Here is an 18,642-nt window from a genome sequence, read left to right on the forward strand (position 1 = left end):
AGGCATGAGCCACCATGCCTGGCCCTTAAATTTTCATTGCAATAAATACTTGAGCCTCAAAACCTGAGAAAGCATTTCAGCCCCATGTCTAATTAGGACCTTGTCTTATCGATTTTCCCTCCACAAGACAGCTCTGGTGAAACAGTAACAGAGGGACGGGGAACACCGAGGTATTCATGTCTGGGCCAGAGCTGCCATCCAGGGCCCCACACCACACCTTTGGTCCAGACAGCCCCTTGGCCCAGGTGTCCCTGCTGCCAGAACACACTGGATGGACTGGGGTATAGGAGTTGCATATTCCATGAAGCCAGTGTCAGGGGAAGCAGAAACTCTCACATTAGTCAGGTTATTCCTCTCCTCCGGGCCAATTTCCCTCCACAACCCAGGGGTTTCAGTCTCATATCACCTATCATGGTTTTTTTTTTTTTTTTTGAGACGGAGTATCGCTCTGTCGCCCAGGCTGGAGTGCAGTGGCCGGATCTCAGCTCACTGCAAGCTCCGCCTCCTGGGTTTACGCCATTCTCCTGCCTCAGCCTCCCAATTAGCTGGGACTATAGGCGCCCGCCACCTCGCCCAGCTAGTTTTTTGTATTTTTTTTTTAGTAGAGACGGGGTTTCACCATGTTAGCCAGGATGGTCTTGATCTCCTGACCTCGTGATCCACCTGTCTCAGCCTCCCAAAGTGCTGGGATTACAGGCTTGAGCCACCGCGCCCGGCCACCTATCATGTTTTAAAACAGAAGACACACCTGTAATCCCAGCACTTTGGGAGGCCAAGGCAGGTGGATCACCTGAGGTCAGGAGTTCGAGACCAGCTTGGCAATCAAGGCGGAACCCCGTCTCTACTAAAAAAAAAAAAATTAGCCAGGCATGGTGGCACGTGCCTGTAATCCCAGCTACTAGGGGGACTGAGGCAGGAGGATCACCTGAACCTGGGAAGCAGAGGTTGCGGTGAGCCGAGATCGTGCCATAGCCCTCTCTCTAGCCTGGGCAACAGAGCCAGACTCTGTCTCCAAAAAAAAAAAAAAGAAAAAGAAACAAACAAGAAAACCCAGAAAATAGGCAAAACGTTTGGCTAAAATCAAATGAAAACACTGCAGGGAAGAGGCTTGAGTGTGCTGGTGGACAGGCCGCCCTGCTCACCTGTGGGAAGGGCAGGGCCAGCAAGGGCAGGAGAGCTCCCCGTGGGCAGCTAGGCTGGGTGTGGATGTGGCCCTCCAGGTGGTCCCAGGGAGGATGCAGGGACAGGAACAGTCCAGGTAGACAGCTCTCAGGTGAGCAGGGCTCTGCCTGAGGTGTTCTGGCTTCAGGAGGCTGCCTGACCCCCAGTGGGCATGACACAGGCTCCAGGGAGCAATGGGACATCGGCCCAAAGGATCAAAGCCCAACTTGGTCAGATCCCAAGCTTTACCTGCATTATGTCTCTGGCTCTGCAAAGGGTACCCCCAACTCTGGGGACAAGCTATGGCCTCAAGTGGCAGCTGGCTATGCTGCTGAAATCAGGACACATCTGCAAAATACTCACAGAAAGCTGCACCATCCTAGTGTGACAGGCCGCACTCTGTCGCCCTAGGGTAAGCTGGAAAAGAACTCCAGATGTGCCCTGGAGAGTCCCCCACCTCTCAGGGGCCACCTCCCAGGGTGCCCCCACCACCCCATTCTTCAAGTTTGACTTGAGATTCTAGGAAGCATAATTTCAGGTGAGGAAGAGAACAAAGTCTGGTCCCAGCCCACTCTGGCAAGGATCACTCCCCACCTAGTAGACATCAGATGAAGCCACATATACAGACAGGACACATGCAGCACACACGGGGTGTAAGGAACCGTGCCTGCACACCACTCACATACACATGACATGAACAAGTGGCAGCCAGAGAGGCCAGGGCACGCTCAGGGGGCCGCCTTCGAGGCATCCATGTAGGCCGGGTTGGAAGGAGGCTGGCTGGTGGGGTAGGGTGTGGCTGTTCCTCTAGCCAGGGTCTCGAGGTAGGCCGGCAGGCCCGTGGGCTGGGCCAGGTAAGGTGATGGGTACTGCATTGGGTAGGGTGCTGCTGGCATTCCTGGCTGGGGGAGGGGGGCATGGGGTGGTAGCCCTGGTAGTCCAGGGTAGCTAGGTGGCACACTTGGAGGCTGAAGGTAAGGGGCATGCACCACAGTGGGGGACATGGTGGTGGTCACAACTGGACGTGGTCAGCGGCACATCTTGTAGAGGGAGCAGCAAGAGCAGGTGAAGCAGATGATGATAGTGACGACAGAAAGCACAAAGACGGTCAGGCCGACGGCCATGGTCGCTCTGAACCCCACGTTAGCCTCTGACTTCACCCAGGGGCTTCCTGTACCCCTAGACTTCCCCTCTTTCCATCATGGGCCACTCAGTTTCAATTTCCTCTTCTTTCAGAGAAAAGGAAAGCAAATCTCCCGATGACGTCAGTCACAGGAAGGACCGCTTCACGAACTTTCAAGTCCACGATGGCATCTTCCTCCTTAGAATAGCTACTGTGCTTTTGGTACTATTCATTAATTTGCTCCACATTTACAAAGACGAATATAATGCAGGCCCCGCCGTAGAGGAGCTCACAGTCTAGATGGCCGGCAATACATATTGCCTCATGTTGTGTCATAATATTTTGTGCGTGTGTCTTGTCTCTCCAATTCCATGACAGTAGAGGCCATGTCCTAAACTTTTTTGTCTTCCCCAGAGCCCTTACTTACTTACTTAGCATGGTGTTCAATAAATATCCTTTTTTTTTTTTTTTTTTTTTAGATGGAGTCTTACTCTGTCACCCAGGCTGGAGTGCAGCGACGCGATCTTGGCTCACTGCTATCTCTACCTCCCGGGTTCAAGCGATTCCCCTGTTTTATCCTCCCGAGTACCTGGGATTACAGGTGCATGCCACCACACCCGGCTAATATTTTTTGTAGTTTTAGTAGAGACGGGGTTTCACCATGTCGGCCAGGCTGGTCTTGAACTCCTGACATCAGGTGATCCACCCGCTTCAGCCTCCCAAAGTGCTGGGATTACAGACGTGAACCACCGCACTCGTCCAATAAACATCTCTTGAATGAGTAAAATAATTTGATTTGATTTGGTACTTTCCTCCTCTGTGGTTTACTTCTGCCACCTAGATAAAATAATGTATCACACATATGTAGAAATGTATTTTATTTATTTGTTTTATTATTTTTTTTTATAGAGATGAGGTCTCGCTTTGTTGCCCAGACTGGTCTCGAACTCCCAGGCTCAAGTGATCCTCCCACCTCAGCCTCCCAAAGTGCTGCGATTATAGGTGTGAGCCACTGCACCCAGCCTAGAAACTTATAAGTGAGGAAATTGAGGCACAGAATGGTGAAGTAACTTGTTCCAGGCTGCAAGTGACTCATAGTTACTTCATCCAAAATATGTGCTGGACAACTTTGGAACCAAAGACAGCTATATATCCTTGGTGCCAGTATTTAGATGTCTCTTAGATTCTGAGATGCGAATTGTGCCTTCATATACACACATACAGACTTTATCAAAATCATGAGTACGTTTGAAGTCAGACTTTGGTTTATGCAGAATGATTAATATTTCTTCTTATATTCAATATCAAGTTGTGTGAAAGGTAACACATGATAGGTTCAAAAATATTCCAGAGAGGAAAGAGTGGGCGGCAGTTGGTGAGCTGCAACATTTTTCCTTTCACAGAACAATTCTTGTAGAAGAAACAGCACTGCTGACTTTTTCTATTTTCAGCACAAAGTAACACTTAACTGATTAATATTCAAGTGAAAGTGTATAGCCACACACCTCATTTAATCGACAAGTACTGCAAAGCAACAAGCTAATACCCAGCAGGGGATGCAAATGGGTGGTCTGCCGGCAAAACTGAACTCACAGAAAAGGTTTTGAGAGTTCTCAATTTAATTTTGAATACATATGAAATATTTAAAATATTCTTTTTTTTTTTTTTTTTTTGAGATGGAGTTTTGCTTTTTCACCCAGGCTGGAGCGCAGTGGTGAAAACTTGGCTCACTGCAACCTCTGCCCCCACCCTGGGGTTCAAGCAATTATCCTACCTCAGTCTCCTGAGTAGCTGGGATTACAGGCATGCACCACCACACGTGGTTAATTTTTGTATTTTTAGTAGAGACAAGGTTTCACCATGTTGGCCAGGCTGGTCTTGAACTCCTGACCTCAGGTGATTCACCCACCTTGGCCTCCCAGAGTGTTGGGATTACAGGCGTGAGCCACTGCACCCGGCCGATATTTATATTTCTATAAGGCAAGAAAAATACAGGAAAACCAAACACTCATGTACCCATCAACCCGGCCTGAAAAACAGAACAGTACCAGTAGCCCTGAAGCCTTCTAGACACAAACAGTGCACTGAAATAATCAGAATTAGCTGCCAACAGTTACAAACTGGGACATTTTACACAAAAATCTGGATTTCCAGCCTCTCTTGAAAAAGCTGGCATCACTGTGCCTATATTCCCATAGGGAAATAATGGGCTGGCCCTTCATGGGGCACCCATGCCGATCACCCCATCCCACCCTCATCTGTTCTCTGCTGCCTCCTCCACCCACATGACCTGTCTAGCCCTGGAGGCATCTGCGTTGGTAACCCCTGCCATGGGTTTCCTTTCTGGGTTGGCTCCTTCTCCCTTGATGCTGTTCAAGCTCTCCCTTTCTCTAGTTCTCCTGCCTGTGTTTTGGGGCATCTCCTTTCTTGATGGAGCAGGACCTTTAAGAGGCCAGGCAAGGTGGCTCATGCCTATAATCCCAGCATTTTGAAGGGCTGAGATTGGAGGATCGCTTGAGCCCAGGAGTTCAAGACCAGCCTAAGCAACACAGTGAGACCCTGTTTCTACAAAAAAAAAAAAAAAAAAATTTAAAACCTAGCCAGTCATAGTGGTACACCTCTGTGGTCCTAGCTACTGGAGACTGAGGCAGGAGAATCACTTGAGTCCAGGAGTTCCAGGCTGCAATGAACTATGATCATGCCACTGCAACTCCAGTATGGGTGACAGAGTGAGACCCTGTCTCTCAAAAAAAAAAAAAAAAAAAAAAAAAAAAAAAAAAAAAAAACCACTAGATTCCATGGAGTGTGCAGACCAGGAGAAATGGTCTGCCCTCAGTGGATGTGTAGCTATGGAGGAAACTGACCTGTGGACCAGGCACAGTGGCTCATGCCTGTGATCTCAGCACTTTGGGAGGCCAAGGTGGGAGGATCACTAGGGTCCAGGAGTTTGAGATCTGCCTGGCCAACATGGTGAAACCCAGTCTCTACCAAGAATACAAAAATTAGCTGGGCGTGGTGGTGCAGGCCTGTAATCCCAGCTACTCAGGAGGCTGAGGCAGGAGAATTGCTTGAACCCGGCAGGCAGAGATTGCAGTGAGCCAAGATCGCACCACTGCACTCCAGCCTGGGTGACAGAGTGAGACTGTCTAAAAAAAAAAAAAAAAAAAAAAAAAAAAAAAAAAACCGACCTGTGTCTGATTACATATCATACAAAACAGGCAAAGATGGATATACAATAAGGGTTATGGGAGCGCAGAGCAGGACAGACTGTATTAGTCAAGGTCTTCCAGAGAAACAGAACCAATAGGATGCATGGGTATGTGTATATGGGGGGGGGAGAGAGAGAGTATGTTTGTATTTAAGGAATCGGCTTACATGACAGTGGGGTTAGCAAGTCCAAAATCTTTAGGACAAGCTGGCTGACAGGCTGGAGACCCAAGGAAAAGTTGATGTTGTAGTCTTGAGTCTGAAGGGAGTCTGGAGGCAGAATTCCCTCTTCCTAGAGAGACCTCAGTGTTTTAAAGTCATCAACTGACTGGATGAGGACTGCCTGCAATATGGAGGCTAACCCACTTTATTCAGTCTACTGATTCAAATATCAGTCTCATCTAAAAAATACCTTTACACGGCTGGGCACGATGGCTTACGCCCATAATCCCAGCACTTTGGGAGGTTGAGACGGGTGGATCACCTGAGGTCAGGAGTTTGAGACCAGCCTGGCCAACGTGGTGAAACCCCGTCTCTACTAAAAATAAAAAAATTAGCCGGTGTGGTGGTGCACACTTGTAATCCCAGCTACTCGGGAGGCTGAGGCAGGAGAATCACTTCTACCCGGGAGGTGGAGGTTGCAGTGAGCCAAGATTGCACCACTGCACTCCAGCCTGGGCGACAGACCGAGACTCCGTCTCAAAAAATAAAAAATAATAAATAATAAATAATACCTTTACAGTGACATCTAGACTGATATTTGACCAAATATCTGGGTACCATGGCCTAACCAAGTTGACACATTAAAATTAACCGTCATTGGCTGAGTGTGTACGCAGGGATTAGAAGGTGGAAGCACAGGTGCCGGGAGGGACGTGGTGAACAAAGGTGCAGAGGTGGAGAGATGTTGAGCACGCTCAAAGAATCGTGAGAAGTCCAGTGGAGGAGCAAAAAGTGCAGCCTTGGGGTGGGGTGGCAGAAGGGGGCAAAGTGCACAAGAGGGGTGGGGAACCGTGGAGGACAGGAGCCATCCTGACTGGATGGGTGCTAGGTCCGCAATGACCTTGAATGCCATGGGAGGTGTCAGAGGTTTTCGAGCAGGAAAATGGCACAATAGGACTGTGTTCAAGAAGAAAACTCTGGTAGACACACAAAGGGTGAGGTTGCGGGGAGAGATTGGAAAGTTCTACAGGACAAATGATCCATTTTGTTTGTTTGTTTGTTTGTTTTTTGAGAGGGAATTTCGCTCTTGTTGCCCAGGCTGGAGTGCAGTGGTGTGATCTCGGCTCACTGCAACCTCTGCCCCCCAGGTCCAAGCGATTCTCCTGCCTCAGGCTCCCGAGTAGCTGGGATTACAGGCGCCCGTCAACACGCCCAGCTAATTTTTGTGTGTGTGTGTGTGTGTGTGTTTTTAGTAGAGATGGGGTTTCGCCATGTTGGCCAGGCTGGTCTTGAACTCCTGACCTCAGGTGAGCTGCCCGCCTCAGTCTCCCAAAGTGTTAGGATTACAGGCGTGAACCACCACGCCTGGCCTTTTTTTTTTTTTTTTTTTTTTGGAGACATGGTCTCACCCTGTGTCTGATCACGCCTCACTGCAGTGTCGCACTCCCAAGCTCGAGCAGTCCTCCCACCTTAGCTTCCTGAGTAGCTGGGACTACAGATGCATGCCACTACACCTGGCTAATTTTTCATTTTTTGTAGAGATGGCAGCTTGCTATGTTGCCCACGCTGCTCTCAAACTTCTAGATTCAATGGATCCTCCCACCTTGGCCTCCCAAAGCTGCAATTACAGGCGTGAGCCACCATGACTGGCCCAGTTTTTCTTTTTCTTTCTTTCTTTCTTTTTTTTTTGTTTTTTAAAAAATTTTTCTTTATTTAAGAGATGGGGTCTCGATCTGCTGTCCAGGCTGGACTATAGTGCACTTATAGCTCTCTGCATCCTCAAACTCCTGAGCTAAGTCATCCTCCAGCCTCAGCCTCCCAAGTAGCTAGGACTATAGGCATGAGCCACTGTGCTCAGTTTGTATTTCTTTTTTCTTTTCTTTTTTTTTTTTTTTTTTTTTTTTGAGGCAGATTCTTGCTCTGTCGCCCAGGCTGGAGTGCAATGGCACAATCTTGGCTCACTGCAACCTCCGCCTCCCGGGTTCAAGCGATTCTCCTGCCTCAGCCTCCTGAGTAGCTGGGATTACAGGAGCCCACCACCACACCCAGCTAATTTTTGTATTTTTAGTAGAGATGGGGGTTTCACCGTGTTGGCCAGGCTGGTCTAGAACTCCTGACCTTATGATCCACCCACCTCGGCCTCCCAAAGTGCTGGGATTACAGGCATGAGCCACCTTGCCCGGCCAATCAGTTTGTATTTCTTGAGAGGACACTGAGTTGGACAGTTATAGCAAGATGTCTTTGGGCCAGGTGCGGTGGCTCATGCCTGTAATCCCAGCACTTTGGGAGGCCAAGGCGGGTGGATCAGGAGGTCAGGAGATCGAGACCATCCTGGCTAACACAGTGAAACCCCGTCTCTACTAAAAAATACAAAAAATTAGCTGGGTGTGGTAGCATGTGCCTGTAGACCCAGCTACTCGAGAGGCCGAGGCAGGAGAATCGCTTGAACCTGGGAGGCGGAGGTTGCAGTGAGCCGAGATTGCGCCACTGCACTCCAGCCTGGGCAACAGAGTGAGACTCCGTCTCAAAAAAAAAAAAAAAAAAAAAAAGATGTCTTTAAAGGGCTGAGTGTGGTGGCCCATGCCTGTAATCCTAGCACTTTAGGAGGCTGAGGCTGGAGGATCACTTTAGCTCAGGAGTTTGAGGCTGCAGAGAGCTATAAGTGCACTACAGTCCAGCCTGGACAGCAGATGGAGATCCTGTCTCTTTTTTTTTGTTTTTTTTTTTTTTTTTGAGACGGAGTCTCGCTCTGTCGCCCAGGCTGGAGTGCAGTGGCCGGATCTCAGCTCACTGCAAGCTCCGCCTCCCGGGTTTACGCCATTCTCCTGCCTCAGCCTCCCGAGTAGCTGGGACTACAGGCGCCCGCCACCTCGCCCAGCTAGTTTTTTGTACTATTTAGTAGAGACGGGGTTTCACCGTGTTCGCCAGGATGGTCTCGATCTCTTGACCTCGTGATCCGCCCGTCTTGGCCTCCCAAAGTGCTGGGATTACAGGCTTGAGCCACCGCGCCCAGCCCCCGATCCTGTCTCTTAAAAAAAAAAAAATTAAATAAATCAAAGTTAAAACCTTGAAAAAGTTTTAAAAGCTTTAAAAATGATTAAATCTAGGCTAGGCGCAGTGGCTCACGCCTATAATCCTAGCACTTTGGGAGGCTGAGGCAGGCGGATCACCTGAGGTCGGGAGTTCGAGACCAGCCTGACCAACATGGAGAAATCCCGTCTCTACAAAAAACACAAAATTAGCTGGGTGTGGGATTACATGCCTGTAATCCCAGCTAGTCGGGAGGCTGAGACAGGAGAATTGCTTGAACCTGGGAGGCAGAGGTTGCAGTGAGCCGAGATCGTGCCATTGCATTCCAGCCTGGGCAACAAGCGCGAAACTCCATCTCAAAAAAAAAAAAAAGATTAAATCTAATAGACATCAAGAAAGGTCTGTAGCACAATAACAGCAATAATCTGTAAGTAGGAAGGTGTAGGGGAGAGTAAATTGGTTTGAAGTAAATATATAATTCCAACACAGGACTGCTATGCAGCCCGCAGCCCTATCTGTGAGGTATGGCTAGGCTTTAAGTTCTGCATGGCCTGAGAGAGTGACTGCTAAAAATGCTCCTACTGCCTAAGAGGCAGCTTGGCCTCCTGAGGGCACATGACCCAACCCCCTTCACTGTACTTCCAAGACTTCAGTCTTCGGTCACTTTGCATAAACAAAGGCAGAAGTGCACTGAGCTTTGCTGTTTGAAAATATTTTTAGCAATTTTAGTGGTAGAAAAGATGCCCTTTGATACAATTTTGTTTTTGATCTTGTCTTCTTTGTGGAAAGTAAGCAGATTCCATGCTGGATCTGCTGTTTGGGAGTATAATAATTGCCTAAGGCCAGGTGTGGTGGCTCATGCCTGTAATCCCAGCACTTTGGGAGGCCGAGGCGGGCAGATCACCTGAGATCGGGAGTTCCAGACCAGCCTGACCAACATGGAGGGAAACCCCATCTCTACTAGAAATACAAAATTAGCCGGGCCTGGTGGCACATGCCTGTAATCCCAGCTACTCGGGAGGCTGAGGCAGGAGAATTGCTTGAACCCAGGAGGCGGAGATTGTGGTGAGCCGAGATCGCGCCATGGCACTCCAGCCTGGGTGACAGAGCAAGACTTCATCTCAAAAAAAAAAAAAAACAAAACCACCAAACCAGAGAGAGTAAGTAGGGAACTGCATTTACCTCCACACATATAATTATCCTTCTTATTATAGTGAAGGTCCATGTCTTTGAACTTTATTCCAAATCCACCCTAAAAAAAAGTATGGATCAGCTGGACCCAGGAGGCCCTTCCCCTGGACCTTGCAGAAAAATGACTGACAATCATGAAATTCACTAAAGGCTTTAGGGTACCTATCTCTTGGAATCCTTTCTACAACTCCTTTTCTTCTAGCTTCGGAATAGTCTAATTATCTTTGTCCCAGGTTTGAGGTTACTTGGGCACATTATTTATGTGCATCGCGATAATGTGATTTCAGTCTACCTCAGTCTCCATTCTGCATAGAGAGGTGTGGCAAACTTCCTGTCCTTTGTGGGCTCACACACAGCTGCAGTACCACACGGAATTACAATGGAGGTTTGAACAGTGGAGACGGTGGGAGTCCAGTGCCCAGAGCAACTTACTCTACTAGGGGAGTTGAGAGGATGGGAGCTAGACACGTGTATGTGGATCCAGAGCCACTCGGTACCAAGCTCTTACTTCCTGCAAAGCACTAAAATAAATAAATAAATAAATAAATAAAACACTACCTCTCCTCCCCACCCCCCGTTTTTTTTTTTTTTCTTGAGACGGGTTTCACTCTGTCGCCCAGGCTGGCGTGCAGTGGCGCAATCTCAGCTCACTGCAAACTCCACCTCCTGGGCTCAAGCCATTCTCCCACCTCAGCCTCCGGAGTAGCTGGGATTACAGGCGCGCGCCACCACGCCGGAACTCGTGGACTCAAGTGATCCCGCGTGCCTAGGCCTCCCAAAGTGCTGGGATTACAGGCATTATCCACCACGCCCTGCCTCGCAAAGCACTTTCAATTCATGCACAAGTCCTTGAATCACAAACACTCCTGGAGGCAGAGACTACTTGTATTCCAACTTTATAGATAAGGAAGCTGGGGCACTGTCAACACGGTTGCCTGGTGCCTGTAAGCAGGGAGCTGAACTGCTAGTTAGAGGAGTTGCAATTCCTAGGCTCTGGTTCACTGCGCTACCTCCAGGAATGGGGGTGGAAGTGGGGCGGCGGGAGAAGGGGCGGTGTTGCAGGAAGTTCATTTGCTTCAATATGGGCACTTAAAATGCCTGGAAACATTAAGAAAGGGAGCGTGCAAAAAAAAATTTTCCGGGTTTCAGCCATTTCTAACCCTTTTTAGGTCACTTCAAATAAAATTTGCAAATAAGTGCCATGTGGAGAAAATATGCAAATGTTGCTTAATGGAAAAGTCATTCGGAGTGCTGTGAAAGTTGGCTCATTTATTTAGCTGCCTCAAGTGTGCACATCATTCTTTTTCAGAGTGAATGTGTTTGAAGACAAAGCTTTGTATGTTTTCCCGCTTCCTCTCCAATTGGATATTTCAATTATAACATATTGATTAACAAAATACCCTGTTGGTTTGAACTGAGTATGCCTATGAACAGGGGTTAATTGAAAATAGGGAACTGCTGTATATTTTAATTCTTTTAGGTACTCCCATGGCGGTACCCTGTACTCGGCTCTACTCAAAAGTAAAACAAAGCCCAGAACCAGGGTAGTCAGTGCATCCCATTGTTGCTATATGCATTTTGAAGAGCTATCGGAACTCACAGTTTTTGAACCTGACTCATGTTTACCCTGGTTCATAGGAAAACGAAACTGAAACAAAACCGAGGTCCTTCACCAATAATACTCCATGAGAATCCACGAATCTCAGGGCAGGAAGGGACCCTAATATCATTAAACCTAGTGACTCTCCAAAGGGCATTGTAGAAATCTGTGTATTTCTGGTCGTCACAATGACTGGCGAGGGCTACTGGCATTTAGTGGGCAGGAGCTAGGCATGCTAGGATGTTCTGTGATGCTGGTCATTCCTATAGAGCGAAGAATTGAACCACTGGACACTGATGTCGGTGAAAAGCTAGTTCATTATCATCTAAGCCTAGAACTAACACTGTTTTACATATGAACACAAAGTATCTTTGCCCAGTTTCCATATATTCTGAATTTTCCACAAATGCAACTACTATTTCAACGGAAGGAAGACTGTACTGTTTTATTTAAACATTATTAATAGTTCAACATTGTGGAAAATGAGGTTCCTAGTAGCAATGCTGTACATGGAACTCGAGTTGTGAAATCAAAACACCTTTCCAGTTCGCATTTGTGGCTCTACTGGGCAGGTATCTTCCCACCAGTTAGCGTAGCTGTGCAGCGGCATTAACATATTATAATACGTTGTTTTATTATAATCATTTTGCTTCCGTTTGTTAATAGGTCATGTTTTTTGAAATTGTGTTTGTAGGTTTACATAGTATTACCTATGATTTGTTATTTCAGTATAGGTAAAAGGGGCGTTAGAAAATACTAGTTATGAAAAGGAGTTGGGTCTTTCACAGGGTTACGGAATGTAGCAGACTCCTTTTATAGGACCCAAAGCCGTTAAACCACTTGCCCCCGACAGTGTGATATTCTCTCCCTATCTCGTTCGAATTTCCATTTCGATTTTAAAAATTGGGGAGAGAAGTTTTGTGTATGGCAAATTATGTGATGAGCACGAACTATTTGAATCCTGGCAGCAGAAGACCCTTTGGAGGGTGGTGGAAACCACTGCGTTTTATTTAATTCCGTCGGGCTGAGGGTCAGAAGGGAGAGGGGAAAGCGGTCGTAAGAAACCACGGATGTGCGTGTGCCGGCTCAAAGCCGGGAATCCACTAGTAAACACAACTTCTTGTATTTAAGGGCCTGCGGCACCGAAGCCGGGACTTGGGGTAGCCTGCCTGGGAGGGGGCCACGGGAAGAGGTTCCTCCGACGGCAGAAACCTGGTTCCTCCCGTTCCTCATACACCGCAGCGGCCTGAGGGTCACCCCGAGCCCAGGCCGGTAACCCCGCTGCAGCCCCTCCTGCAGGCCCAGGTTGCACCGACCACAAACATTCCCGACACCCTTGGGCCCTAGAAGAGCCGTTCGCCACCCGCAGGCTCCCCGCAACGCCGGTGTTCACCTGCCCTAAGCAGCTGGGTGCCCAGCGAGAAGAATCTAGGGGCAAATGTAGCCCGCATTCCTGCGGAGGGCAGGGGTCCCGGGAGGGCGCGCCAGCGGCGGCTCTGGATCAGCGCGTGACTGTCTCATTGTTCCCTCACCGCGGGGGGTGGGGGCGCGCGCGCACACGTCGGGGGGTTGGCCGGGAGGGGCCATTGTGTGTTTCTAGGCGGCGCCCCCGCTGCCTAGGCAACAGCGCAGGGAGGTGTCGGGCCACCAGCGCGCCGCCGGCTCCCCTCCATTTCCCCCCGACTCCCACCCCGTCACCATCCTACCCTCCTCCCTCCTCCTTTCCCCTTCCTCTGCTCCCCTCTTTTTCCTCCCCCTCCTCCCCTTCCCTCTGTTCTCTCCTCCTCTTCCCCGCCCCCCCCCGTCCCGAGCACTCTATATTCAAGCCACCGTTTCCTGCTTCACAAAATGGCCACCGCACGCGACACCTGCGGTCACGTGGCCTGCCGCCCTCTCGGTTTCGGGACTGTCTGCCTAGCTCCGACTTCGGGGAGGCTACACGCGGAAGACCGAGGGCAGATTAGACCGGAGAAATCCCACCACATCTCCAAGCCCGGGAACTGAGAGAGGAAGAAGAGTGAAGGCCAGTGTTGGAAAAAAAAAAAAAAAAAAGAAAAACAAAAAAAACCCAAGAAAAAAAACCCGAAAAACTAAAGCTGAGTGCATAGGGTTGGAAAGGGGAGCGAAGAGGCCTAGGTTAACATTTCCAGGCCTTTTAGCTGGTGGTAAACGGGAAACGCAAGTTCTCGCGAGATCTCGAGACCTCCGAGGCTGAGACTACGGTTTTAGCGGAGAGCACGGGAAGTGTAGCTCGGGAGAACTGGGACAGCATTTGGCGCTCCAAGCTCCAAGACAGGACTGCTAGGGGCGACGGGACTAAGTAGGAAATCCCGTGAGGTTAGACCTGAGGGAGCGCGCAGTAGCCGGGCATTAGTCGCCGCGACAGGGGATTGCAGTGTGAGAGGGAGGGCACACGTTGTACGTGCTGACGTAGCGGGCTTTCAAGCGGGTATATTAGATCCGTGGCCGCGCGGTGCGCTCCAGAGCCGCAGTTCTCCCGTGAGAGGGCCTTCGCGGTGGAACAGACACACTCGCTTAGCAGCGGAAGACTCCGAGTTCTCGGTACTCTTCAGGGATGAGTCATGTGGCGGTGGAAAATGCGCTCGGGCTGGACCAGCAGGTGAGCCGCAAGGACCCCACTGGGCTGGCTGCTGCGTGAATCCCTCCTCTGACCTAACCTGGCTAATGGCGCAGCGCTAACCGGGACCCTTAGTTTTCATTTCCTGGGTGCCCCGGGGCTATGGAGGGACAGGAACATTGGTTGGGGCTGTCGCCCGGGCCCGGTCTCGGCCCGCTGTATTGTCCCCGGGACGAGCACAATGGCGGCTTTTGTGTGTGCGTGCGCAGGCGGGCGGAGGGGGGAGGGAGTGCGCGCGCTCTCGCGGGGACGCGCATGCGCGAACCCCGACTGATTAGTGACCGGGGGGTGGTTTGCGGGAGTGCGCAGCGCGGCGGGACGCGACTGGAGACCCTTTTGGCCTGGAGGGTTTCGGCCTTCACGGCTGGCGCAGCCTGGATTACCGTCTGGAGGACCCGGCGGCATCCGGTGTTTGCGTGCCTGCGAGCAAGGGGTGGAACGCGGCCCAGGAATGTGGGAGGGGGCGGCGCGGCGGGGAGGGGGTGGCCTTCGCTTGGGGTAATGGCGGCGGTCTCTTTTGTGTGGTGCTGGGAGGCGCTGTGGCTCACTCCCGGGAGACGGCGGGTCCCGGGCGGGCGAGGGCCTGGAAAGGAGGATGGAATGGGCGTCTTGTTTTTCCCGGGTTCCTTCCGCAGGCCTTTTCGCTTCAGCCCAGGGTCCGCAGGGTCCGCAGGCCCGGCGCCGCGGCCGGGGAGGCTGCGTTTCCGGAGTGGAAAGTTTTGTGACGCAGAAGATTGGGGAGGAGTGGGGGCGGGGAGGGGAGGCAGGAATGGGCCGCTGGGCTCTGAAGATAGAGGTTAGACGCGGCGGGGAGGTTAGCCAGCGAGGCCCTTTCTCCTCGCTTGGCCCAGGTTGTCCCTGTGTGGCGAGTTAGCCGGGAGCCCCGCGTTTTTCTGGAGTGGAGGGGTCATCGCGGGTTGTGGGAGTGTCTTCATGTTAGTGACTTTGATCCAGGAATCCGCCTTTGGAAAAACACCCGGCTTTTGGGGGAAGTAAACAGTTTTGTTGTTGACTTGTTGCTGCCTGTGGAGTAGAATCTCGCGATGGGTCCGAGGCCCCCCCAGTCTTTTAGACAGAATCTCCTCTTCTAAGGATTTAGGGGCAGAGGAGAGGAGGACGTGTGATCTGAGAGAAGGTTTTGGGCTTTGGTGGCAGGAAGACTGCATCCCGCCGCAACAGTGGCACCACGTTTCATATAAGCTCTTGTGTGGGTTATGCGGAGCCTTTAAATACACTTCTGATGAGTTGATTTCACAAACTCCGGAATAATCCTGGGACTAAGTTTAGTGGCACAAATTAATTGAATACGTATTTTAATGTAGTCATATGTAATATTTTTTAGGAATTGATCTGTTCCTTTGGGAGCATTTTCTCCCTGTTAATGAACCAATTATATTAAATCCTCTAATTGTTGACACTTCATATGTTGAATTGAACACAGACATTTTAACAATCTACCAGCAGCACAGAGTATTCCCAGTTTTACCATTTTCCATTTAGCTACAGTGTCCTTTTAAGGATTCTAGGCAGCAGTGAACCTTATTTAAAAAGCAAAGTTGTACTATAACAAGTGCAAAAGGAAAGTTTGTGGTTCTGCCGTGCTTTAAAGTATTAACGGTAGCAAGAGAAAGCGCGGTGGTGTTTTTTCTCATAGAAATTCTGGAAATTAGGTGCCTGAAGTCTTACACTCAGCATCTGCTTCCAGTTTTCAGTGACTCCATTGATGATGCCTGCAGTTTGGCAGTATCATACTGAGCTTTAAACACAAGATTTATAAACATGGTATATAGTGTATCTTTTGCAAACAGGTTGGCAACGGTACTGTGTAACTTGGTCTTTTGTGGCTTTTTTGAGAAAAATGAAACACTTTGCATGTACAGTTTTTTCCACCAACTACTTGTGAGTAGTTCCTGGTTAGTTATACAACGTTACGAAGGTAGCATATAACCCTTTTCAAGAATGTTGAGGCTTTTGAGATACCAGTGTAAGGGAGATGGGTAGAAATATAGATGAAAGGCACTAAAACGTCCTACTCCCTAAGAGCATTGAATGCCAGTTGTACCATTTATTCAAAGTCATTTTTGAACTTCTGTTACAATGGGGTAATAAACAGGTAACTACTTCAAGCCGGGCTCATGCTTGTAATCCCAGCGCTTTGGGAGGCCAAGGCAGGTGGATCACCTGACCTGAGGTCAGGAGGCCAGCCTGGCCAACATGGCGAAACCCCGTCTCTACTAAAAATACAAAAAGCCTAGCGTGGTGGCGCACCCCTGTAATACCAGCTACTCGGGGAGGCGGAGATTGCAGTGAGCCGAGATCACACCACTGAATTCCAGCCTGGGTGACAGAGGGAGACTCTGTCTCAAAAAAAAAAAAAACGAATTAACAGTCAAACTACTTCAGAGTTGTGCTTAACGTAGTGTTTTGTGTAAGTGGTTGGTATATTGCTTTTTTTTTTGTTGTTCTTAAGAGTACTACCCGACTAAAAATACGTAGGCAATATTTGGGGATGAAGGAACTAAAGAACGGCCAATTCAAAATTTGTCCTGACATTTTTCAGGTGTGCTTTTCAGGTTTAAAATACCAGGTACTACAGAAAGTTGGCGTTGGAAATGTTTATGACTGGCACTAAAACGAATCCCTTATCTATTTGACATTGAAGAATAATTTTGAGGTTCAGTGTAAGCTTTAGTTTGGTGATTAGGGAGCCTGTGCTATGGAACATGTTGCAGTAAAAATTCGTTTTGAATGAATGAATGAAATTTGGACAGTTTCTACTGAATAGCACAAGCATCTTGGTGTACCGCCTTCTGTAGTATATACAATAGTAATATTTTGCATTTGCCTAGAGCGTTACAGATTTGAAAGCATTCTTAGTCACTTTCTCATTAAGAGTTGGTATCAGCCCTGTGAGGTGGACTGGCCAACTACTTGAATGCAGTGCTAGCAAATGCTAGAGGGCGCGACTAGTTTTCTCTTAATACAGTATTTGAGCACATGGGGTGCTAACCATCTCACTCTCTTCTAGTTTGCTGGCCTAGACCTGAACTCTTCAGATAATCAGAGTGGAGGAAGTACAGCCAGCAGTAAGTAAAACATCTTACGGATTTATTGAATATTAGAGCTTAATGTCTTAAGATTTCATTGGGCTTATTTAAAATTTAAGAAATTTGCCTTTCAATTTTTACTGCTTAAAGAATTATGTAGTCTTTGTGTTACAGGGTTATGTAGTACCTAGTGATCAATCTAAAGCATTGTTGCCTTTTTTTTTTTTTTTTTTTTTTTTTTTTTTAGCTGGAGCTTTGCTCTTGTTGCCCAGGTTGAAGTGCAGTGGTGTGATCTCGGCTCACTGCAGTCTCTGCCTCCGGGTTCAAGCGATTCTCCTGCCTCAGCCTCCCGAGTAGCTGAGATTACAGGCATGCACCACTACACCTGGCTCATTTTGTATTTTTAGTAGAGATGGGGTTTCTCCATGTTGGTCAGGCTGGTCTCGAACTCCCTACCTCAGGTGATCTACCTGCCTTGGCCTCCCAAAGTGCTGGGATTACAGGCATGAGCCACCGCGCCTGGAGAGCGTGGTCGTTGCCTTTCTAGCTGGCTCTCTTGAGTAAAAGCAGTTAACCATTGAAAGGAACCTTATTATATCATATTATCGCTAGAAGAGTTTTCGTCCATTATAAATCCTGAGCCCAGTTTAGAGGTGATGGGGATGTGTCCCTGTTAACTGACTATATTCATCGGTTATAGCTGCTCCTTTCTCCTGAACAGAAGACTATACTGAATTTTGGATTGGTGGTTAGGTTAGATTTTCAAATGTGTCATTTCTTTTAAAAAGGCATTAGAAAAGTTGCTTTTTTTATTTTAAGGGGGGTTGTTTAGAGACTTGTTAGAGGTTAGTGTTAAGATAGGGGATCTTACTGGTTTATTATAACGTAATAAGGCAATAGACCCTTATGTTTAGCTCAGATCTCTTCCTACTTATTAAAACAAGTGGGTATGGGCTGTGATGTGTCCTCATTTTTAGGCAAGAACAGGCTCACTGGGCACAAAATTGGTGTTTGCTTTAACTTTCACCTTATTTGTCATGCTAAGAATCTTTTAGGAACTGATTGTCCTAATGGAGATTTTTAAAAACGTTTAATTCAGTCTAGAAAAAGAAAGTTAAATGACATGTTTACTAGTTATAAAGCAAATTGATTTTATTTGGGTTTATATTATGTGCTTTTTTTTGCTTATCCATAGTTTAGGCTGTATTCCTGCCTGCGTACAGAGCAGCCGTCAACTTAAACTCAGCAAGCCCCAAATTAAAACCTGCAATTCCTTGAAATTAACTCCCCTTTGCAGCTTTTCCTTATATGTTTATTGTATGTTTTGCAACTTACTGGCATAGAAACAAAAGATGGTGAGATTTATTACATGAGTAATCTTAAATTGTTACAGTAATACTTAATGCTGTAAGTGATCCTCTTAGTTTTTATGACAGTTCTCTTAAATCTAGCAGGCCTTTTAAAAAAGTCACATTAAATGACG

General features: G+C 48.3%; 1 protein-coding gene and 1 pseudogene across 4 annotated transcripts in view; one reads left to right on the forward strand and one right to left on the reverse strand.

Annotated features, from left to right (window-relative positions):
* DDX3X (DEAD-box helicase 3 X-linked) overlaps positions 1 to 18,642 on the forward strand; it is a 451,205-nt gene that overhangs the window by 402,253 nt on the left and 30,310 nt on the right. For 3 of the 4 annotated variants that reach the window (XR_007722600.1, XM_050776187.1, XM_050776189.1), the window contains exons 1-2: positions 13,037 to 14,094; positions 17,141 to 17,198. Coding sequence is in view for 3 of the 4 variants with exons in the window: in XM_050776187.1 (XP_050632144.1) it covers positions 14,050 to 14,094; positions 17,141 to 17,198 (103 nt within the window). In the remaining variant the exon portion in view is untranslated. Of the gene's footprint in view, positions 1 to 13,036; positions 14,095 to 17,140; positions 17,199 to 18,642 lie in introns of those variants that run through there. The other variant, XM_050776188.1, reaches the window with a different exon arrangement.
* Positions 1,890 to 13,061, reverse strand: LOC126945743 (protein shisa-5-like; annotated as a pseudogene).

Source organism: Macaca thibetana, chromosome X (genome assembly GCF_024542745.1).
Source record: "Macaca thibetana thibetana isolate TM-01 chromosome X, ASM2454274v1, whole genome shotgun sequence".
Lineage (NCBI taxonomy): Eukaryota > Metazoa > Chordata > Mammalia > Primates > Cercopithecidae > Macaca > Macaca thibetana.